Source organism: Artemia franciscana, chromosome 8 (genome assembly GCF_032884065.1).
Source record: "Artemia franciscana chromosome 8, ASM3288406v1, whole genome shotgun sequence".
Taxonomy (NCBI): Eukaryota; Metazoa; Arthropoda; class Branchiopoda; order Anostraca; family Artemiidae; genus Artemia; species Artemia franciscana.
This window is the reverse complement of record NC_088870.1, coordinates 49,568,439-49,594,279: the sequence shown is the minus strand read 5'-3', so window position 1 is coordinate 49,594,279 and position 25,841 is coordinate 49,568,439. Positions and strand designations below refer to the sequence as shown.

The 25,841-nt window shown below is 35.4% G+C and overlaps 1 protein-coding gene across 2 annotated transcripts in view; it reads right to left on the bottom strand.

Annotated features, from left to right (window-relative positions):
• LOC136030522 (leucine zipper putative tumor suppressor 2 homolog) overlaps nt 1–25,841 on the bottom strand; it is a 179,960-nt gene that overhangs the window by 92,036 nt on the left and 62,083 nt on the right. For both annotated transcript variants that reach the window (XM_065709548.1, XM_065709549.1), the window contains one exon: nt 2,218–2,857. In XM_065709548.1, coding sequence (XP_065565620.1) covers nt 2,218–2,857 — 640 coding nt within the window. The remainder of the gene's footprint in view (nt 1–2,217; nt 2,858–25,841) is intronic.

Genomic DNA, 25,841 nt, shown 5'->3' with positions numbered 1-25,841 from the left:
GACTGCCAGTCCATGGATTATTCTTTACGGTTGATATGGCTATGCTGTTTGACCTGTGTGATTGTATGGATTGGTAGGGTTAAGGCCTCATTCAAGTACTGATCTATATTAATTACTAAAGTAGGAAAACAGTCTTCCTTTCTCCTTCCTTTTCTTATGGTGTATGTTTATTTCTGTGTTTGTGCTGTTGCATTGGTGATTTTTTTTTTCATTCTAACAGTTCAAAAAGGGATGAAACCTTTATTGACATTGAAACAAATATAAATTTTTTTAACTGGATATTTCGGACACATACACAGTGTCCATCATCAGCAGTAAAACTGATGATGTTATCTACAAAGTTATATACATATTTTGTAGATAACTTATTCGAAGTTATCTACAAAGCGCAGGCTTTTACGGCTCTTTGCCCTATGTCTATGGCTATTTGGTTATAGCCCTGTAAGTTACAGGTACTATTCCATGGCGCTGAAGACTTACATTAAGCGAACATGACAACGTCCAAGAGGGGGTTGTTGCCATACTAAGTATCCACAATTTATCATTAATTTAAACACATTTATTTGAGGCAGAATGAAGTTGGAAGCATATAAAAAACAAATCTGAGAAATTTCTAATGCTCTTGTGTTTTCAGTAAAGGACGAACAATAATTTATATGCGTATTGCCATTCAAACTCAGTTGAGCTGAGAGTACTTTTCTAATGAAAATGTTCTTTATCAGTTGATCAAATACCTATTGTGACAATTTTTAGCTTTAGTTGCTCTGAGTTTTGTTTTTGATTTGTCAATCAAAAGAGGACATCAATTAAAGAATTTTAGGGGGTTAAGTTTGTGAGACAAGTAAGCAGCTCCAAGTCAAACCGATTGACCACTTAAACTCAGAAATTTTTAATTTAAATAATTGACTTCACTTTCATCTTTATTCCTTAAAAAATTAATTTTATGCCTTTAAGCCAAAAAATTAACTACAAAGCCAACAAAATAACTTTATTCATTAACGTTATGTCTTCAATTTCATCTTTATTCCATAGAATTAACTGTATGCCTTTAAAGCCAAAAACTTAACCCTATTCATTAACGTTATGCCTTATATTTCATCTTTACTTCATAAAAAAGTTTTTCCGCAAAAAAATAAGGAGCCAATTCAGCGTAAAATGACAAAAATAAGCATCAGTGACGTCAATTAGGGTGGGATCTGGGAGGGTCAGGGTACTTTCATCCAAAAAATTGAAATAACAACGAACCATGAATGATAGTGTCTGAAACGGATATAAATGACGGGAAATTACCACAAATAAGCAAGTATTGCCATCTCTTCTATGCAGTGTCATTTACATTTTAATATATTAATATATAATATTATAATAAATACTATATAATATATATAATATTATAATAATATAATATTATTATTATTACATTGCACAAAGAACCACCAGATCGACGTTTATAATATATAATATTAAGGTATTTTTGAATGACAATCTAAATTTTTGCTTTGTACAGTGGAATTGTGAAAAGAAAATAGATTTTGCAATACAAATTTCTAAAAATTCCCACAATCAGATAGTGTAAAAGAAATAGAATTTTGGTGAGCTATTTGAGTAGTTGAAAAGGTGAAGAAATATTACCCATTTCTATTTGGAAACTCAAGAAATTTCTATTTGGAAACCCCTCCCCTTACTATTAACAACCAGAACTCAAGTATTCTTAGGTCCTATCACGGGAAATAACATCAAATGTTAAAAAAAATTAAAAAAGGAAATTGCCCTAATTTCTTAGAAAAAAAGATTTTTGAAAATCTAGACCAGAATAAACTGTATAAGTCTACATGTTGTAAACTTTTGGATTTTTTTTTCTAAAATCTGACAATCCAAAATTCCTGAGCCCCGATTGCATCAGGGTTAAGGATCTTACAATCCACACAAGAATCTAATTGCCGGGCTGTGAATCAAAACCAAAATAAACGATCAAGTTGTAAATAGAAATCAAATTTAACGATCAGATTGTCAAATTTAAAAATCCGGATTGTCAATCGAAACCCGTTTATATCTGTGTGTAGCCAACATCCTTTTTTTAAGTTATTGTGTTCATTATGATAAATGTATCCGGAACGGCGAGTCGTTCTTCTGTTTATTTTAGGATATTGGCAGGGGGTATAAGCCAGGTGTAAACATTGGCCTAAATGGTTTCACAAAAATAAACAAGAATCTCACCCCAAGTCTGCAACAGTCACATTTCCATCATCTTTTGACACTTCGCATTTTCGTGGTGTCCCATAAATATCTTCATGAGACCTATTGGGAGACGTCGGTGAGTTTCTGATGGTTGATTGGGAGCCAAACGAACTTTTTCTAGAAAGGCCCCAGCAGCTTGTCGCTGTCCCTATGAGTTCAGTATATTTGCTCAAAGTTGAAGAGCTTCCACTTCTACCAGGTAACTTTGGGGTATTTGAGCCCCTTGATGATTGCGAATGTAACGATGTTTGACTCATTGTGTGCTGTTTTGATAACTGAGAACGGTTCACTGGGTCGTTTTCTTTTTGCACTGGGGTTTGGGATACCTTTTCAGGTTTTTTGGGGACTGGAGGTCTAAAATCACATTTTCGAACCTGGGGTTGAGCTATTTTATCTAGCTGCAATTCAGAATTTGTCCCCATTAAGATTCCTTGGCGGTTCGAGTCCTGTACATTGCACAAAGAGCCACCAAGTCGACGTCCTGCGACTAAGTTCGTTTCACTCGGTAGACCTACTGTATTATAATCACCTATGTTTCTCTCCCACACTGCCTTCCCTGCTTGGGTTGCATCTGGGGGAAATTGAACAGATCCTGATCTGTGATGACCGCGTCGCTCACCTGTAAATCATAGATTAAATATTAATTTACAAGTTCGATAGTGCCTATAGTCCCAATCACCACGTTTCTTTATAAAACTGCAATTATTTTTTTTTTCAATCGAAAAGAAAATACACAAATTGTAGAACTCTTGCCCCAACAAATTTCCTTCTGCTATTTCCTTAAGCTACTGAGGAAACAGAAAAGCTAGAAATATTCTTAATAGCTTGAGGAAATGTCCTGAAACTATTTCCTTCTGTTTCTGTTCTCACAAAGAAACAAATCGGTCTAGATATGCAGAAGGTACAGGGGCTAGCCCCAGATTTTGTTTCAGTAGGCGTCAAAGTCGTTTAGAGGAGGTCCTCTACTATGGGAAAGGACTTCTTATAACCGTTAAGATCAAAATACGTATTATTCTTAATATTTTTACTTTTTCAAAGGAGAAAGGGTCTGGACTCCATAAACCTCTTCCTGGAAGTTTTTGGAACGTTGAGCTAACTTTCAGGGGCGTAATTTGCTATGAGGCAGGGAGCAACTGCTCCTCCCGAGCTCCCTTTAAATACACCCCCGACCCCAGGTTGTCCCCAGCTGAAATTTAGTTTCTTCAAAAATCTTGTCAAAACTAAGGTAAGCTTGCATAATTCAAGCATCCAGAGAAACAAGTCAGTTTTCTTTAGTAAATCTTTACCTTTATAGTACAATATGGTTCATTTATTCTATGGTTCAGTTTTCACTGTCATTTTCACTTAATTTGGAAAAACTAGCTCCAACTTTGCCCCTCCCCCCAAGATTTTGCCTAAGTTACGCCACTGCTAATTTGCACCCTTTCCGTAATAGCCACTGCTAATTCCCTTTCCGCATTTACACGGAAAGGAAGGTAGAAAAAGCCTCATTCATAAAAGAGTAGAAAAGGTTCAGAAAAGAGCCACTAGGATGGTCCAATACCTTCAGCGCCTTTCTTATCCGCAGAGACTTTCTAGGCTTCAACTCTTGTCGTTAAAGTTTCGTAGACGTCGTAGGGACCTTATAAATGTGTTTCGTATACTTAAAGGAGTGGATGATGTTGATCCAAATTTATTTTCCAAATTTAGCAATTATCACTCTACTGGTCAGCATGATTAGAAATTATATCCCCCAAAACCACTTGACAAATTGGTCAACTATCTTTCGTTAGCGGAGTTGCCGGACCATGGAATAGTTTAACTTTTGAGGTTGTCAGGCAGAGAGTATTCCAATTTTGAAGAGTGTATTAGTAAATACGCCTTCTTATTTAGACGCTTTTGTTGTGCAGTTTTGTGTTTTTGTGCTATTTAGTTTGTCGTTGCCAGTTTACCTTGGATTAGTATTATGATTTTGTGCTTTTGCGACAACCATTGATGCTTACCGCTATCAGTAATAATAAGTAAATAACAAGAGCTAAGACCTCATATGGTACTTGTGACGAGGCGAGAAGAGCTAACAGCCAAGAGATCATATGGTATGAGCTCTAACAAAATTCTATGAATCAATAGATTGATTTAAAAAGGAAAATAAGAGGCTTAATGCCGGTCAGGATTTAAAATAAGAGCTAAGAGTCACGATGTCCTTCTAAATATCAAAATTCATTAAGATCCGATCACCCACTCGTAAATTATAAATACCTAATTTTTTCTAGCCCCCCAGATGGTCGAATCTGGGAAAACGACTTTATCAAGTCAAATTATGCAGCTCCCTGACACGCCTATCAATTTTCATCGTCCTAGCACGTCCAGAAGCACCAAACTCGCCAAGTCACTGAACCCCTCCCCCCAACTCTCCCAAAGAGAGCGAATCCAGTAGGATTCTGCCAATCACGTATCAAGGACATTTGTTTATTCTATCCACCAAGCTTCATCCCGATTCCAACACTCCAAGTGTTTTTCCAAGATTTCCCCCTCCAATCCCCCCAATGTCAAACGATCTGGTCGGGATTTGAAATAAGAGCTCTGAGACATGAATTCTTTCTAAAAATCAAATTTCATTAAGATCCGATCATCTATTCGTAAGATAAAAATACCCCAATTTTCACGCTTTCCTAGAATTCCGGTTTCCCCCTCCAACTCCCTCCAACGTCACAGGATCTGGTCGGAATTTAAGATAAAAACTTTAAAGCATAAGATCCTTCTAAATATCAAATTTCATTAAGATCTGGTCACCCTTTCGTAAGTTACAAATACCTCAAATTTCAAAATTACCCCCCCCCTCCAATTCCACCAAAGAGAGCAGATCCGGTCCGGTTATGTCAGTCACGTATCTTAGACAGGTTTTTATTCTTCCCATCCAGTTTCATCCTGATCTCATCGCTTTAAGTATTTTCTAATATTTCCGGCCCCCTCCAACTGCCCCCTCACCAATTACGCTTGATCCGGTTGAGATTTAAAATAAGAGATCTGAGTTACGAGGTCCTTCTAAATATGAATTTCATGAAGATCCGATCACTCCTTCGTAAGTTAAAAATACGTCATTTTTTCTTATTTTTCAGAATTAACCCCCCCCCCCCAATAGATCGGATCCGTTCCAATTATGTAAATCACGTATGTAAGACTTCTGCTTATTTTTCCACCAAGTTTCATCCCGATCCCTCCAATCTAAGCTTTTTCCATGATTTTAGGTTCCCCCACCCCAAACTTCCCCCAATGTCACCGGATCCGGTCAGGATTTAAAATAAGAGCTTTGAGACACGATATCCTTCTAAATATCAAATTTCATTGAGATCCGATAACCCGTTCGTAAGTTAAAAATACCTCATTTTTTCTAATTTTTCAGAATTAACCCCTCCCCCAACTACCCCAAAGAGAGCGGATCCGTTCCGGTTATGTCAATTATGGATCTAGGACTCTTGATTATTTTTTCCACCAAGTTTCATCCCGATCCCTCCACTCTAAGTGTTTTTCAAGTTTTAGGTTTCCCCCTCCGAACTCCCCACCCCAATGTCACCAGATCTGGTCGGGTTTAAAATGAGAGCTCTGAGCCACGATATCCTTCTAAATATCAAATTTCATTGAGACCCGATCACCTGTTCGTCAGTTAAAAATACCTCATTTTTTCTAATTTTTCAGAAATAACCCCAACCCCCAAACTATCCCAAAGAGAGCGGATCCGTTCCGTTTATGTCAATCATGTATCTAGGACTTGTGTTTATTTTTACCAACAAGTTTCATCCCGATCCCTCCACTCTAAGTGTTTTCCAAGTTTTAGGTTCCCCCCCCCCAACTCCCTCCCCCCCCCCAATGTCACCAGATCCGGTCGGGATTTAAAATGAGAGCTCTAAGGCACGATATCCTTCTGAATATCAAATTTCATTGAGATCCGATCACTCGTTCGTAAGTTAAAAATACCTCATTTTTTCTAATTTTTCAGAATTACACCCCCCCCCCAACTACCCCAAAGAGAGCGGATCCGTTCCGATTATGTCAATCATGTATCTGGGACTTGTGCTTATTTTTCCCATCAAGTTTCATCCCGATCCCTCCACTCTTAGTGTTTTCCAAGATTTGAGGTTTCCCCCCTCCTACTCCCCCCAATGTCATCAGATCCGATCGGGATTTAAAATAAGAGCTCTGAGACACAATATCATTCCAAACATCAAATTTCATTAAGATCTCATCACCCATTCATAAGTTAAAAATACTTCATTTTTTCTATTTTTCCGAATTAACCGGCCCCCACTCCCCCCAGATGGTCAAATTGGTAAAAAGACTATTTCTAATTTAAGCTGGTCCCGTCCCTGATACGCCTGCCAAATTTCATCGTCCTAGCTTACCTGGAAGTGCCTAAAGTAGCAAAACCGGGACCGACAGACAGACAGACAGACAGACCGACAGAATTGGCGATTGCTATATGTCACTTGGTTAATACCAAGTGCCATAAAAACCACTTTGACCTTAATGAATTTTTTCTTTATGAAAACGCTAAAACGTACCCGTACAGAAACCGTTTCATTTTCATGGCATTTAGTCTTTCCTTCATTTTCAATACAGGAAACTAGGGTAAACGTCAACGCTGTGCAAATATTTAACTATGTTAAATAATTTAACTTAACTTTAATATTTAACTTATTTTAAATATTTGTTAATAATTTAATAAAATCAACATTTATTAATAATTTAACTAATTTTAAATTTAACTTAACTATGCTTTTTCCTTCTTCAGTTGAATGAATAGTTGAAGGACAAGCATGAAAACATTTCCAAATATGATCCGCAAATTGGATCATAAGTGTGGTTATCAAACTGTGAAAATAATAACCGCAAGTAGAGCTAAATACCAGTGTTTATAACATAATATGACACTTGATATAGCGATCCTGTAGCGAAACGCAATAAAAAATACAATTAATTAAGTTTCAAATTACTTTCCTGAAGTACGATGCATTAAATAGGTTTGAAATTGGGTAGTTGACACTTTTGCTTGTGGATCAGACATAAATATTAGACGAAAGTAGGTGAATTTTAACTAATAGATTTATCATCTTTGGATATCTGAATATCGCATTCTTGTTACAATTTCCACAAAACAGGCACGGAGTTCATGAATTATAGAGGGAGGGGCAAATATAACTTCAAGGCTCTCTTTCAGAGCATCAAACAGGTTTATGAGATACCACAAAATATACATTAAAAGGAAATAGCGGAAAAATCGCCTGTTACAATTTCCACAACTCAGGTGCAGGCTTCAGAATTAATGGTAGAAAATGTGAATTCAAAGCTCTTTTTTAGAACACTCAACAGTTTTATGAGACAGAACAAAAGTAAACATGGTACGTGTGTATTAGCCAGTAAACATTCAAGAATTACGCTTAGGTTAGATATCAGAAAACCGGTTATCTACAAAGGCAAGTGTCGGGTGATACGATAGCATTTGTCTTAGAGTGCATCGGATTTGAATAATCTTGGCTATATATTTGCACATTAGGGCGGGGATTAGGTTAGGTTAGGGGCGCTGTCTAAATACTTTGCCCCCCCCTTAATCTGCGAATATATAGCCCAAATTACATTATTATATGCACTAAAGGTTATATGAACGTTATATTTCATTAGGATTAATCCAACTTCACTTCTCGAGTGTGTACTGGCTAATATTCAAATACACCGTAAACATTACTAGAAAATAGTACACAAGCTGATTATGTTACAATCACCACAAAACAGGCGTTGAGAAACAAGGGCTTCAGAAAATTCAGGAAAAAGAATGATGTTCAGTTTTTAAGCATTGAACAGGTTTTTGAGAAAGAACAGGCTAATATGATAGCACAAAAGTAAATATTACTAGAGAAGAATAGAAAAATAGAAAGTTACATATTCCACAACACAGGTGTTAGGAAACACGGGCTTCAGAAAATTCAGGAAAAAGATTCAAATGATGTTCAGTTTTTAAGCATTGAACAGGTTTTTGAGAACGCTGAATAGGCTTATGAGATAGCACAAAAGTAAATATTACTATAAAATAGCAGAAAAATTGCGTATGTTTGAAGTTCAACAACACACCTGCTAGGAAACACAGACTTCTGGGAGTTAAGGAAAAAAGAAATGAATTTCCTTTTTTAGTATTGAAGAGGTTTATGAGACAGCACAGTAAGTTGGTTAAACTTGCTACAAGCGTCACAATATATATGCTAGGAAATACAGGATTCACGAAAAAAAACTCAAGTTAATTTTTAAAGCAACAATGGGGTTAATGAGCACGCACATCAGTGAACTTTATTCAGAAGTAAAAAAGAAAAAAATCTGAAGATTTTGAAGGCATTAAAGGAGTTTATGAGGTAGCAAAAGAAATAAACATAATTAGAATGAGCTAAAGAAAGGAAGAAAGTGTCGCAAAAAAAAAGGTTTCTGGAGCTGTATAAAATCTAAGCAATTTTTACATAGAATAGACCATGAAAAAGAAACATAAAAAGTGTTACTTTCAAACACAACACCGCTAATCTGTTATTTGAATGCCACTTTTAGGTAAATATATTTTAGTAGAAAGGCGGAAATGCTATGTTCCATTGAAATCACAATCATGCAAGGATTTATAATATGTATGTTACCGTGAATGTGCGACATTGGTGAATGACGACATTGACCAGTGAATGTCCAAAATACCTTTTTCTCTCTCCTTGGATTTAGCGAGCGTTGCCAGTCAGTCTTTTCAGTTTTATGCAAGGTTTGTTTGTGACAGGTTAGGTTCGGTTTTTACCCATTTCTAAGATCTATAGCCTAATTTAACCTAATTTTTACCATCAAAGCTTAAGACTGAAAAAGCAAAGCTAGTTGAATCCAAGCACAGAAAAGGGGAATTTGGGACTTTCACCGGCGAACGTCAACATAAACCAGATTTAGGACATCCAAAGTAAGATAAATGAAGACCTTCAAGTAGGTTCCTGAAGCCAAAGGTCCATATTTTGTTTTTTGCAGTTCTAAACCACCATCGTCATGATACTACAATAAATGGGACTCTCCATTTATATATATTATAAGTACATTATAAGTTATATACATTAAATGCCAAACATTGTTTTAAATAGGTTGGGATGAAGGGACCGAACTCATGCGACAATCCAATCATATAGATTATACATCCTAGCATAATTGAGATATATGGGATACAGCACACCCGCCTTTCTATTATGGGCATGGGAGAGATGGTTACTCAGACTCCACGTGGAGCCTCCATCTCAATTATAAGATAATAAATACCTGCAAGATTTGAACAGATAATATTGTTACGTATGTATCATACCGCCAATACTCAAGTTTACGCCATGTAAAAATCAGAAAAAAAAAACGGATTTATCTGTCTGTATTAAGAAACAATTAGCTTACCCTCAATGGAAAACAAGTGACAGAATATGTTAAAATCATATGATTTGGGCTATATATTTGCAAATTAGGGGGTGAAGGGGGGTTAGGTTGCCCCCCCTAATTTGCAAATATAGCCCAAATTTGTTTCTAAAATATTATATTTTCATCATGTTTTGGTATTTTTTTTTTAGAATTAACCCAACTTCACTTCTTGAGTGTTGGCGGTGTAATACATACGTACCTAATATTTAATATTAAAAAGTTAATGTAACCTCATTTTGGTTGGCTTTTGCGAGGCAATTTCTACTGCTACAGGGAGTAATTTTATGAATCATATGCGCTCAGGAATTTATCTCATGGGAAAAGGGACAAATTCGGAAAAAGAGTAAAAAATGCGTATGATGTGGGAACTCAAGAAACAACTTGAGTGGAGCACTCTCTCTATCTCCTGCGTGTTTGCGTCCGTCTGATACTTCGGGAAATGCGTTTTCGAGCGCATTTTTGCCACCACTGAAAGTTTTGTCTGTCCTAGATAAACGCCCGTATTTTCCCGATTATCCCGATTGTTGCACGTTTTACCTTACTTCTAAGTTTACATAAAGAATTATGGCTGAAATTCCCACGTCCCCATAGACGTAAATGTAATCACGTAATTAAATTAAAATTAAGAACATAGGTGTACATTGCAAGAGAGAAAGGACAATCAGCCCAGAAGCAAATATTTTAAACTCTTATCAAACAGTTCGTGGTAACGAACTGTAGTAAGGAGCGACCCGGCTCAATAGTAAACGAAACTCTAAAAAACGGAATTTTGATACTAAAAGATACATCAAAAGAATTGAATTTTTACGCTGATTTTAAATATATAAGTTTCATCAAATTTAGTCTTTGTCATCAAAAGTTACGAGCCTGAGAAAATTTGCCTTATTTTGGAAAATACGGGAAAGCATCCCCTAAAAGTCATAGTATCTTAAAGAAAATCACACCATCACATTCAAGGTATCAGAGAGCCCTTTTACGAAAATTCCAAGCTCCTATCTACAAAAATGTGGAATTTCGTATTTTTTGCCAGAAGACAGATCATGGGTGCGTGTTTATTTGCTTTTTTTTTCCAGGGGTCATCGTATCCACCAAGTGGTCCTAGAATTCCGCAAAAGGGCTCATTTTAACGGAAATGAAAAGTTCTAGTGCCCTCTTTAAGTGGGCACCTAGGCCCCCTCCCACGCTCATTTTTTACCCAAATTCAACGGATCAAAATTTTGAGAAATATATTTTGTTTTGTTACAAATATTCAAAACCATAATAACTATGTCTTTGGGGATGACTTACTCCCCAACAGTCCCCGGGGGAGGGGCTGCCTATTACAAACTTTGACCATTGTTTACATACAGTAATGGTTATTGGGAAGTGTACAGACGTTTTCAAAGGGATTTTTTTGGTTTGGGGGGGAGAGGGCTATATGGGAGGATCTTTCCTTGGAGGATTAAGTCATGGGGGAAGAGAAATTCAATCAAAAGGGCGCGGGATTTTCTAGCAAAACTATAAAAAAACAATGAAAAAATAAACGTAAAAAAGTTTTTTTTCAATTGAAAGTAAAGAGTAACATTAAAACTTAAAGCGAAAAGAGATTAATACGCATATGAGGAGTTCTTCTCCTCCTAAATACCTCACTCTTTATGCTAAAGTATCTTCAGTAATTCAACTATTTATTCTATGGCCTTTCTGATTCAGGGGTCATTCTTAAAGAATTGGGACAAAACTTAAGCTTTAGTGTAAAGAGCGAGGAATTAACGAGGGGACAAACCCCATCATATACATAATAAAAATATAAGAACATAGAAGTCCGTTACGTAAGTTAATTTTTAAGTTACGTATATTTTTTACTAATAAGAACGTTCGTTAAAAAATGAAAGTTTTAGTTGCCTTTTTAAGTAACCGAAAAATTGGAGGGCAATTAGGCCTCCTTCCCCACCTCTTATTTCTCAAAATCGTCTGATCAAAACTAAGAGAAAGCCATTTAGCCAAAAAAAGAATCAATATGCAAATTTCATCTTAATAATTTATGTCCGGAGAGCCAAAATCAAACATACATTAATTCAAAAACTTTCAGAAATTAAATAAAAAAACTAGTTTTTTTAACTGAAAGTAAGAAACGACATTAAAACTTAAAACGAACAGAAACTACTCCGTGTATGAAAGGGGCTGTTCCCTTCTCAACGCCCTGCTCTTTACGCCAAATTTTTTTACTGTTTAATAAAGTAGAATTGAGAGAAAGAGTCAAACTTAATATGAAAAAAAACTTTACCTGACTCTTTCTCTTAACTCTACTTTTTAAAACAGTAAAAAACTTTGGCATAAAGAGCAGGGCGTTGAGAAGGGAACAGCCCCTTTCACACACGCAGTAATTTCTGTTCGTTTAGTTTTAATGTCGCTTCTTACTTTCAGTTAAAAAAACTAGTTTTTTATCATTACTTTAGTCTTTAGTTCTAAAAAAGATCACTTTTTTCGGGCAGCAGGAAAAAACAGTTTTTTACTTTCTAAGTATAGTTGGAGATGAAAGCATTCTTCTTAAGCTCTAATTAGGCATAACCCTATTTATAAATTCTTTTTACGTTTTGTTTTAACTCGCGTTTTAACTAACGTAAATATTTCATCCTTACAAAAGAATTTGTTCACATCATATACCAAACAGTTCATGGTAACCAGCGACCCGGCCCAATAGTAACTGAAACTCTAAAAAACATAATTTTGATACCAATATATGTATATATATATATATATATATATATATATATATATATATATATATATATATATATATATATATATATATATATATATATATATAGTGTTTTTTGGGGCACACTTAACAAATTCCATGGATATTTCCCCATTTTTACTGATAACTATTTTACTGATATATTTACTGATAACCTATTGTCATTAACAAATGGTGCTGCCCATGGAGAGAAAATTCTCACCCAAAAGGCTTGTATTTCTTTTTTGTTGATTTGCCAAAAAAAAATATGTATATGAATGAATGAATGACTGTATTTAAAGCCATTTTTCAGGCTGTATACATACATATATAACAACAAACAAACTAAATTATGTAACAATCGACTTTCGAATAACAAGACCCTTCCGGACAAAATTTGCCACTGCTACTATATTTATTTTCGACGTCGACTTCAAAGTTCCAAGAAGGGGCTCACGACTATCCACTATATATATTATATATATATATATATATATATATATATATATATATATATATATATATATATATATATATATATATATATATATATATATATATATATATATATATATATATCAAAAGCCCATTTTAATGCTGATTTTAATGTTCAAGTTAAGTCTTACCCATCAAAAGTTTAGGAACCTGAGAAAATGTGCCTTATTTTCAAAAAAAGGGGAAACACTCCCTAAAAGTCAAAGAATCTTAATGAAAATTACACCATCACATTCAGCGTATCAGAGAATCCTCTATATGGGTTTCAAGCTCCTATCTGCAAAAATGCAGAATTTTGCATTTTTCGCTTGAAGAACGGCGAGTGGATGCGTTTTTTTTTTGCTTTTTTTGCCGTTTTTTTTTTTTTCAGGGGTGATCGTATCGACCCATTAGTCTAAGAATGTCGCGAGGTGGCTCATTCTAATGGAAGTTAAAAGTTGTAGTGCCCATTTTTAAGTGACAAAATAATTGGAGGGCAACTAGGCCCCTCCCACGCTCATTTTTTCCCGAAGTCAAACAATCAAAAGTTTGAGGTAGCCATTTTGTTGAGCATAGTCGAAGTTCAACTAAATATATCTTAATCCCCCAGAGTCTGAGTCTGAGGACTGAGGACGACTTAATCCCCCAGAGTCCCCGGGGGAAGGGCTGCACATAATGAACTTTGCCGATTGTTTACATATAGTATTGGTTATCGAAGTATAATGACATTTCCATGGGGGAATTTATCATGGGGAAGAGAATTTCCGTGAAGAGGGCACTGGATTTTCCAGCCCTCGTTAAAACAACAATAAGAAATTCAATTAAGAAAAAGAAGTTTTTTCAACTGAAAGTAAGGAGCAACATTAAAATTTATATCGAACAGAAATTATTGCATATATGATGGGGTTTTTAGGTCTTTTTAGGCATAACCATGTTTATAAATTCTTTTCAAGTTTTGTTTTTATTCTGGTAAGTATTTCATGCTTACAAAATAATTTGTTTATATCTTATATCTGTTCAAGGACCTTTCAGGAGCTTTAACTAACCAAAATTAATAGTAATAAACAAGAAAGAGAATCAAAGTTGCTCTTTGATTCTCATTGAAGTAACTCGAATAACTTCTTTTACCTACGTGGATAAGTAGCGACAATTGTATTTATTATTATTGGTGGTGGTTTTTATTTGTTTTTAGTTTAGTTTTCTTTTTATCTTGTGCTGAGGACGCCTTGTTTGGATAGAGGCGAAATATCCGCGTTGTTTTAGTCTTTCCTCTCTACTGGCCGTCGTCTCGTTTGAGGTTTTTTTTGTAGAGTTTTATCTCTCTTTGTTGTTTATTGTCATTTCTGGCCAGTTCGGCTTAAGAACTTTTAAAATTAATATTTCTCGCTTGTGATGCTAGCAAGACCCTGCTTAAACCTCTTTCAACAGAACTAACAATAATATCATTAGATGTAACATGGTAAAGATACATAATTTTTACAAGACTTGATTTGCCAACAAAACTTTGACCTAAACAGAAGAAGTTCAATAAAAGTGTAAACGAATTTATTTATTGAGGAGAACAAGAATTTATGCTTGTCCCAGACCCTGCGAGGTCAGGTTTAAGCTCTACATAGGGATCATTCTGTCATACTTAAAAGTAATATACACAGAAGCTCCTTGCCCCACAGATTTTACTATGGTCGGTTTGTAAAACTGCCTAAGAAGGATTCAATCAATGCAGCTTCTTGCCTTAGTTTGAAAATTAAATAAAAAATAACTTTTTCAACTGAAAGTAAGGAGCGACATTAAAACTTAAACCGAAGAGAAATTACTCCGTATATGAAAAGGGCTGTTCCCTCCTCAACGCCATGCTCTTTTCGATAGAGTTTGACTCTTTCTCTCAACTCTACTTTTTAAAACATGAAAAACTTTTGCGTAAAGAGCGGGGCGTTGAGGAGGGAACAGTCCCTTTCATATACAGAGTAATTTCTCTTCGTTTTAAGTTTTAATGTCGCTCCTTACTTTCAGTTGAAAAAAAAATGTTTTTTTTTTATTTAATAGCAATAAGGTCTAAGGATACTTCATTTTCGGGTAATAGCTCAAATAAGGCAAATGGTGCTAATAATGCTAAAGTATAACACATTTTCTATTTTTTCTTATTCATCCTAATACGTGGCTACGGGTTTAGAATGCCTATTCCGAAAGTGAGGAAGGCGTGGTCTCTTCCAATCATCTTATAAATGAAGTAAGACAAGATAAAATCTTCTCTCCACAGTTCGTGTATAAGCTTCCTAATGTGTAGAATCCTTATGACCCTTATTACACCAATGAAACAGAGCAACTGACAAAGAGGCTTACCTCTGGAAAGTAAGCCTGTAAAGAGGCTTACTTGCATACTTTTGGTAAGCCATCTCTTTGAGGCGCTTCTAAAAAGTAAACGGGTTGTTGATTTTATAAAAGTGGCCTATTTACTTAAAACCGAAATCCTTTTAATAAGCTCCTTTTTGAATTTAATTAGCATTGCCAATTTTTCCTAAATAAAATAAACATTATTTATGTGAAAAGGTAACTGTTACAATATAGGGAAGTTTAAGCGCCATTTTCTTTTTTTGACAAATCTTAGCGGAACTGTGTCATTTTTTAATCAAGATTTAACTTAATTTTCTTGAAATTAAGTTTAAACTGTTGCATTTTTTTTTAAATAATTTATTCTCAGAAAAGCTGACAGACTTCAGAAAGTTTCGGAAACCTTATCTCTAAGAAACTGAGTAACGTCTAATTGAAGCCAACACCATTTTGGGAACAAGTACATTATCATATCCCAGAAGACTGTCTAACTTTTTGTTTATTTTACTATCTGATTCATCTTCTTTTCATTGCCTAGCGAATTGACATCATTTAAATCATTCATGTTTATGCTTGGTTTTTAATCTCAATTTTTTGTATCTTTAACTCGTAGATTTAATTGTCATTGATTAATTACAATAGCAATAGCTTATATACACGCGTAATCGTTGTAACGACGAATCGATTTAAGGTTTGACTTCGTGATACTAGCAACGGAGATAATTGCAAACGGAGATCGCTGGTTCCGATTGTAAATACAAATCATTTCGTCAACATCTCAAAAGAATCAGTGGTTGGAGCTAATCAGTTTTGCTAGAAAAACTCATACTTGACTAAAGCTTCTCAACCAGTGCAAGAATAAATATGGCTCTTAATTGTATATCCCACAAAGATTTAGAATTCTTGGCGAAGGTAAGATCATATTTCTCAATAGCGAATCATGCGCAAATAACCTAGCGGTTACAAATACAATACAAAATTAATCAAATGTGCTTGTATTTGCACATTAAAACAAAATTTGGCCGAATTGCAGAATCCCACGGTTGATGGTTTGGCACTAGTTTTGTTTTTAAGGTATGACAAAGGTCTATTCCCAGCCTCGCGATTACTGCAAAAAATTTCGAAACCTAGGCAGTTATTTAATAAACTGCCATTACACAAGCTCATATTAGACAATGGGTTTATACAGGAGGTGAAAGGTGTTCCCCTCCCAGTCTCTCCCCAATCTTCCTAGATCTTCCCGAATTTCTAAACACTTCTTATTCAAAATATCAAATATGATTTTATCAGACCCCCCTCCCTCCTACCACGAAAAAAATCCTGCGTGTGTGCCTGCATTCGGAAATGGATTTTGGGAGGAAAGGCAAAATCTGGATGAAATGAGACAGGGATTATAGAATTAGATTATAGACTTACATTCAAAATATAAGGAACAAATGCCTTTAGCCTGTATATCATGCTTGAAGTGTAATTAGAAACCTAAGATTGTTTAGAAACAAATGTTGTTCTACGACAGTACTTCCTCTCAAAACAGCGAAAATCAACTGAAATCTGGCTCCGTTAGTCCTTCCTCATGCCTACTAAAGTAAACACTCTTTCCTCATTCCTACTAAAGTAGACACTCCTTCCTCATGCCTGCTAAAGTAGACACTCCTTTCTCATTCCTACATAGTTAGAATCTCTTATCAACGTCAGCTTTTTTTGTTCAAATTTTTTGGAAAAATATGTTTTAGCTTCCTCAAAATTTCAAGACTCCTTGAATTTATCAAATTAATTAGTCCAATATGATGCTTGAACGGAAGGTTTTCATAGAGAAAAATACCGAGGAATCGGACAAATCGATCCTTAGGTCTACTGAAAGAACCCCTTGAATGGTGGCGTGCTTTGAGTTGACGTGCTGTCGCAGAGCAACATTGGTTTCAACATTTATGTCATCCTGAATCTTTTAATGCAAAAAAAACCTTCACTTTCGCAGGATGAGGACGCTCTCGTTGCATTCGCTGATGACAGTACTATTTGTACTGCAGTAGAAACTGAGTCTGAGATGCTTCCCAAATTAGTGAACCTTTTCGAGAGAGTCATTCTTTGGTTTGATGCTAATTGCCATGCCATAAATGTTGCTAAGTCAAATTTTGCCTCCTCCTCAACCCCTCACTCTTTACGCTAAAGTTTAAATTTCGTCCCAATTCTTTAGGAACAACTCCTGAATCACAAGGGTCGTTTAATTAGAACAATAAGAAGCTTTTTTAAAGTACTAATACACTTTAGCGTAAAGAGTGAGGTTTTGAGGAGGATGCAACCCCCTTCATATACACAATAATTTCTGTTCGTTTTAAGTCTTAATGTTGCTCCTTACTTTCAGTTGAAAAAACTTGTTTTTATTTAATCATTATTTAGATACCAATGCTGCTCAGCGACAACATCTCAACTCATAGCAACTTATATCTGCCGTAGTATTTCCATCTTTTTTTTTACGCAAAAAAGCCAGCTTCCATAACCGTACTTTCTTGTTCCAAGAAAACTCTCCAAGAACCATCAGAGCTTTATTCGCTTAAGTGAGCGGAGAACAATTGTTTTAGATCCTTTCCAGAATTCACACGGGGAAGCATCCAATTTCAACCAAGTGGCACGAAGAGAGAAGTATACCAGTGCTGCTCTGTGGCAGCTCTATCACTCATAATATTAGTAATCTACAACAGTATTTCAAATTTTCAATTGCGAATAAGGTCCAGCTCCTAACCTTAATTCCTCATCTTTAGAAAACAAGTACTTCTCATCAATGTCAGACTTTTATTCTTAATTTTTGTTTGACCGCTAATTTATATCTAAAGCTACCGCAATTACAGCCTTGAGCGGCTTTCACACTATATATGATGCGAAGCCATTAAGTTAAATTACGTTAAGTATAACCTTTCAGGTTAAAAAGAAAATCAGCGACAAAAAAAATAACTTTGAAAAACACGTCAAAACTGTGTTTATATGCGTTTTTGCCATGTTTTTACTAGTCGGAAAAAATGGAGGGGTCGGTTCAAACCCGGTAAACCGCCCCCTCTGGATACGGCCTTGCCTGTACTAAACCAGTTTTGTGGAGCCTGCGTCTACTAAGTTATTATTTCTCATCAACGGCAGTTCTTATTTTCGAATCTTTATTCAGCAATCTATTAAAAATTGGAATCCAAGACCACTGTTGCGGAATTCACACGGCTTAACCACAACATCCTAACATGCAAATGTAACTACAAACCGTAAACACAGAAGTAACCAACCGTGTTGATAAAGAAAGAATAAAACGTAAGAATTAGTTCGAACACTAATTTTTTTCACGGGATTTATCCAAGTAAAACGGAACACGGAATTTCTTTTAGCGATGCGGAAACACTGAGAATAATTTCTGAATACAAAGCCTGAAAACAATAAATAAGTATTCTTAAATTTCCATTATTTTGAAATCTTCAATGATGAAATTTCCGTGTGAAATTTATATTTTCTCGCTCTCTTTTTTGCTTATAAACCACGATTTTCCTTTTCTTTAGTAATGAAGGGAATTCGCTCTTTAATTAGCTACCACTACCATAGACAAAAATTAAAACAGCCTTCTGATATGTGCTAAGAAAGGCACAAACTGAGCATTAGGGTGTTAGGGAGGTTGGTTTGTTTGGTATTATTGACTTAATCGTTACGTGAGTGTTATAACTGTAGTCACCTAGTGTCTATATCCCCAGCGTCCTTTATTACAAAGATTGGGTCATTTTGAAGTGACCCAATCTAAAAGTACTCAGGAGAAATATTGGCTTCAGCTGCCCACTGTATAATCTCATGTGATTGGCTAGGACACGTGTGATTGGCTAGGCGACTATTATGGACACTTATAAATTACAAAAAGTAAGATTATAAAACAATCCATAAAAAGTCCTCTTTTATAAAGTTACATGAATCATTTCAATTAATTGACAAGAATGTATGGGTAAAAAAAAAGTCTGGCTCATATTTTTTTTTTCCTTTGACAAAAATAAGCAAATACGGACGCTTATCTAGACAAACAAAACTTTCGGTGGCGGCAAAACCGCTTTGTCTGCGTGTGTATTTTCCTATATGAACTTATTGTAATAATTAAATTAAGAAAAAACAGGTTTTTTCCACTGAAATTAAGATGCAGCATTAAAACTTAAACAAAGAAACTATTCCGTATATGAGTGGGGGTCGCCCTCTCCTCAATCAAACACTCTTCACGCGAAAGTTTTTTTTAGAACTTTAAAAAAATTCTTATTCTAATTAAACAACCATTGTGTTTCAGGAATCGTTCTTAAAGGATTGGGACAAAAAGTCGAACTTAGCGAAAAGTAAGGGGTATTGAGGAGGGGGCAGCCCTCCTTTTATGCAGAATCATTTCTGTTTGTCAAGTTGCAATGTTGCTCCTTACTTTCAGGTGAAATGGTTTTTAATTTAATTTCTGATCATTTTAAATGATGCCGGGAAATCTGGCTCCCCTCCACGGAAAATTCCCTCCCCCATGCCAAATTCCTCCACGAAAAGATATCCCCTCTCGTAGATATCCCCTGGAAAATTCCTTCCTCGATGTAGATTCCCCCCGGAAAATCTTTTGCGGACGATGCCGCCTGAAAAATCATCCTTAGCATACTTTCTTTAGAAAGACTTCAGTTTCTGATTGTTTTTCGAATGATGTCCGAAGCCCCTCCCCCACCCCAGTGGAAAGTTGCTCTCGTGGAACATTCCCTAATGGAGAATTTCTCACGCAGGAGATCCCTACATGGAGAATTTTTCCAGCGGTAGATCCCCCCTAAAAAGCTCTTCCCGACAATCCCAGCCCCGCTGAAATTTTCCCCTGTACAATTCTCCCAGAACATCCCCACATATAAAATTGAGTCGACAAAAAAATAATACAAATAAAAAGAATGTCGTGCAGTAATTCTGGCCAATTCGCCCAGTATAAATTTCCCATGGGAAGTTCACCTCCCCAGAAATCTCCCTCCCCGCGAAAAAGTCGCCCCATTGAAAATCACCCCTCAAATATGTCTTCTTATTTCCAATAACAAATATTATACGTAAACAATGGGCAAATTTCATAACGTATAGCTCTATCCCCAGGGACAGTGGAGGGGGGGTCATATTATCTCCAAAGACCTAGTTATTGGATCTTTCAACTATTTTGAACAAGTAACTACATGAAAAGTTTGATAGGACGTCGTTATGAAAAAAGGGCATGAGATGGGGGCTAGTTGCCCTTCAATCTTTTTGGCCACCTAAAACGGACACTAGAACTTTCAAAGTCCTTTCGAATGAGTCCTCCCCCGATCTCCTAGGAACATTGGTTCTGTACAATCACCTCGAAAAAAAAACTCGCATCCTTGATCAAAAAATCAAAAACTCGCATTCTTCTGGCAAAAAATACAAAACTCCATATTTTTGCAGATGGGAGCTTGAAACCTCTAGAGTAGGGTTCTTTGATACGCTGAATCTGATGGTGCGATTTTCATTAATATTTCTCGATTTTTGGAGGTGTTTCCTCCCTTTTTAAAAAACCAGGCAAAATTTCCCAGGGTTGTAGCTTTTGATAGGTAGCATAAAACCTCATGAATCATTTATATTTGGAATCAGCATAAAAATTCAATTCTTTTGATGTATCTACTGATATCAAAATTAAATTTTTTTAAAGTTTCAGTTACTACGGAGTCGAGTCACTTCTTACTTACAGTTCGTTATCAAAAACTGTTGGAAGGACACATTCTCTTTCCTTTAGTACTCGCGCTCATCCCTTTTTGCGAGCAATATGCCATCTAATCAAGAAAATTTACCAGTCAGTGTGAGTGCATCCTTAAATACCTAGCTTTTGACAAAACAGCTGCTAGATAATGTCGCGACAGGCTTTTAGTAATTCTGATAGTGATGTGTAATAAAAACTAAAAACATTGTACATGAATATATGAACAAAAACTGAAGAACGGTTAGCTAATGTATTTTTCTTTATTCTGAAAAAAAAAGTACAAATGACGACACATATCCAGGCAAAGGAAAAGTTTCTACAGTCTTAAAACCGTTCTTCAGGAGTTTCGGAATTTACTATAAAAGACACAGCTCGAGCTGAGCACTTTCTTGCGAACAACAAACCGTCTCATCGCGAAGAATACCCTTTGGTGTGAGTGCACCTTTGAAGGCTAGCTGAATCCGCTTCGCATCTTATAACAGAAGGATGCTAATCGATGCCACATTTATGTATATACATATTTTTTTTTGGCAAATCAACAAAAAAGAAATACAAGCCTTTTGGGTGAGAATTTTCTCTCCATGGGCAGCACCATTTGTTAATGACAATAGGTTATCAGTAAATATATCAGTAAAATAGTTATCAGTAAAAATGGGGAAATATCCATGGAATTTGTTAAGTGTGCCCCAAAAAACACTATATATATATATATATATATATATATATATATATATATATATATATATATATATATATATATATATATATATATATATAAGCTGTCTGTGTGTGTGTGTGTCTGTCGAGTGACGTCATGTTTGTGTGTCGACTGACGTCATGTTTGTCGACTGACTTCATTTTAAGGATTGAGCTGTATGCGTCATGAAGTTGTTTGTCGACTGATGTCATGTTTGTCAACTGATGAAATTACATACCGGGACACCGGGACACAAATGACGACCGGGACACAGGGAATATAAATGACGACTGGGAACCTCAAAGAGAAATTACAGACTGGGAAACCCGGACACAAATCACGACCGGGACACAGGGAATATAAATGACGACCGGGACACAGGGATACAACTACAACGGGGACGCCGGGGGCACAGGCGGGATATATAAATGACGACCGGGACACAGGGATTGTTCGAGTAGTTATTACAGACCGGGACACCGGGACACAAATGATGACCGGGACACCGGGACACAGGGAATATAAATGACGACCGGGACAATCAAAGAGAAATTACAAACTGGGACACCGGGACACAAATGACGACCGGGACACAGGGAATATAAATGACGACCGGGACACAGGGACACATCATTAGAATAATGAGGTATACATCTGAATACGGATTGTTTTTCCCATGGACAATTATATGTTGCATGTTCAAGAGTCAGTAAACCTGACAATCTATTTATATGCATAGACAATGGGACAGCGAAGAATGTTGTATATTCGCATGTTTTACGTAGTTAAAAACATATATATATATATATATATATATATATATATATATATATATATATATATATATATATATATATATATATATATATATATATATATATATATATATATATATATATATACCTGACAATCTATTTATATGCATGGACAATGGGACAGCGAAGAATGTTGTATATTCGCATGTTTTACGTAGTTAAAAACATATATATATATATATATATATATATATATATATATATATATATATATATATATATATATATATATATATATATATATATATATATATATATATATATATATATATATATATATATATATATCTATTCACAGGTGGGACACAGGGACACAACTACAATGGCGCATAACTAATATGGCGCGTAACGACTTATGCGCGCGGGGGGGCTTGGGGGGCGCGAAGCGCCCCACCAACTAGGTGTTGGGGTGGCGCGAAGCGCCACTCCAACAGCTAGTATATATATATATATATATATATATATATATATATATATATATATATATATATATATATATATATGAAATGAAAAAAGAAATCATAAATAAAATGAATAAATATATAAATAATATAAAATGATATAAATAAATATATCAATAAATGATATAAATGATATATTATAAATATATAAATAAAATGAAAAAAGAAATCACCAATGCAACAGCACAAACACATAAAAAAAAGACAGAAGGAGAAAAGGAAAACTGTATTCCTACATTAGAAATTAATATAGATCAGTCCTTGAATGAGGCCTTAACCCTACTCATCCATACAATCACATAGATCAAACAGCATAACCATACACAATCAACCATAAAGAATAATCCATGGACAGACAGTCGTGTCGTAAGTATAAGTCGTCATTTACCAATATTAAAAACAGTAAAAAAAGACAAATAATTCAGAGGCAACAACCTAACACAAGGGCTCATTAGGAGAATACACACTTGTGTATTATGTGTATCCATAGTACGCCATAAGTGATCACTGGCTTCAATTCACGAAAATATAGGAGAGGGGACAAAAGGTATTTTTCATAATTCAGAGGGAAGGAAAAGATCTGGGAAGGTCAAATGCCCCCTAGCCCCCCTCAATTAACGTCACTGCTAGTGAGCCCACATAAATATCTTATTAAGAAATTGTAAGGAATCACTTATCAAGAAATTTCAACCATGTCATTGAATTTACTATGAGTAGTTTCCCACTAGTCTACATAGACCTAAAAGAACTTCAATTAGACTTCAAAGTACCAAGGACAGTGAAAATGAAATCTAACTGTTAGAGTTGGTAAAGTGGAAAATTATACAACCATATAGAATTAGTATAAAATCGGTAATTTAGTTTTGATGAAAAAGCCTCCATTCTCGGTGATGTAGTTTTTGGTCGTTCCGGGAACAACTTTCAAAAAAAGACTACTAACTACTACTAACAAATCACTGCAACATCAAGCCACCTGAGCCTACCATTGCTATGCACGCTCCTCCTCCACCCTAATCTATTCAAAGCCTCACTATTTACACCCTCCCAAAAAGTTTCCATTTCCCTTAAATCTTTCCTTAAGACACCCTCTCACCCCATTTGAGGTCGAAAATCAGCAAAATCAGTATAAAATCAGCAAAAATAAGCTAAAAGTATTCGACACCAAACAGCTTAAGAAGGAGTAGGTTTCCGTTGAAGGATTATGTGTCTCTGGAAATCAACAGACTGTTAGTGTTTGAACTTCACGAAAAAATGGCTGTCAAATTTAACTAATTAGTTTCGCTTATGTATTTTCATGGATAAACGTAGCAACACTGACGAAAATATGATGCTATTCTAAAAACATTATAATTTGGAACAACCAAAGGAAAAATCTTGTAAAATCGCGATTGTCAGGTATGACTGGACTTAGGACGGATTGGGGGGGGGGATACTTTATTTTGCGTGTCCTTGGCAGCTTAAGTATATCTAAAAACGTTAAGAAATTGGAGAGTATCTAGTTAGCATATTGGCTACGTTTTCAGCAAAGCGGCAGAATGTGTATCTGCCACTTTGATGCAGGAAATTTTTCCTGAATGCAGGAAGTTTTCCTGAATTCTGTTTCTGAGTCATCCTCTGTCGAATTGACGAGAAATACTATTCGGCAAGTGCTTTTGACTACACAGCTGGTAGATAATGTCGCGACAGGCTTTTAGTAATTCTGATAACGAACCGCAATAAAAACTAAAATGAAGACAGTAACCATTTACAATAGGAGACAAATAAATCCCTGTTTTCAAAGAATTACACGATATGGGTGGCATCCAACCAAACCGAGGACAGAGGTTCCAAAAATTGTCACTAAAACCATATATGATGGGACCTTTATACAATAAATTGTATCTGGCAAATTGTTTATGGCACTCTTGTGCAATTTTTGCATATAAAAAATTGTAATTTATAATAATATTCAGATTTACTGTACAACTGGTTTTTCGCTGAGTGGTCATACAACTAGTTATTGCATATTTATAGCTACAACCACTCCATTTAGGCAAAAAATTTATTTGCACAGTAAAACATGTTTGTACTTGACGATGTACGTAGGCTCAGCGCCTTGAAATAGGGGGGAGGGGTCAGGTGGTGTGTGCGCCCTAGATTTTGCCTCTCTCTCTTCAAGAGTTTGAAAATGCCTTTTAAGGGTATTTTCATTGAAAAATACAGTTTTTTGGAGTTTACATTAAAAAATGACAAATTTGCCCCCTTTAGATATTGAAATAAATTTTGCCCTCCTTCTCTATTTTTTAGTTAATTGACGTCAATGCAAAGACCGGGCATTTTATTCGAAGACAAAGCGACTTTACGTCAGAGTAAAGGCCGTTTAGTTTTAGTCTCTAGTCTCTAGTTAATTGCTACTTTGTATATCTGTTGCATGTTTCTTTTCTGTTTCTACCCTATTTTATTCCTCCTTCTAATGTACTTCTTTTATTTCAAACTGTTTCTTCGGTTCTTCCAACTCTATCCATTCCTTCCCAAGGGAATTCCTTTTCTTTTTTTTTTGTCTGGGGTAGGTTGGTAGCAACTGTCCTCCTCCTCATTAAAGTTTCAAAATACAGTTTTGGATTTTTTAAATCGTGAAAACCAAACTAGCCCTCTCCCAAATTTTGAAAAATACCTATTTCGCATTTTAATTCAAAGAATTTCCAAAAATAACCTCGCCCTTGCAATATTTTCATGAATTATTGCTACTGTTTCTTTCCCCTCTGTATATTTCACTTTATGGAGTGTTTATATTTGTTTCAATCTGTTTTATTTGTCTTACTCTAATGTTTTAAGCTGGCAGGCAAGATAAAAAAAAAAAAAAAAAAAAAAAAAAAAAAAAAAAAAAAAAAAAAAAAAAAAAAAAAAAAAAAAAAAGATATAACCATCCAATATTTGGAAACTATGCTTCCATATAATCTTGAGGCTT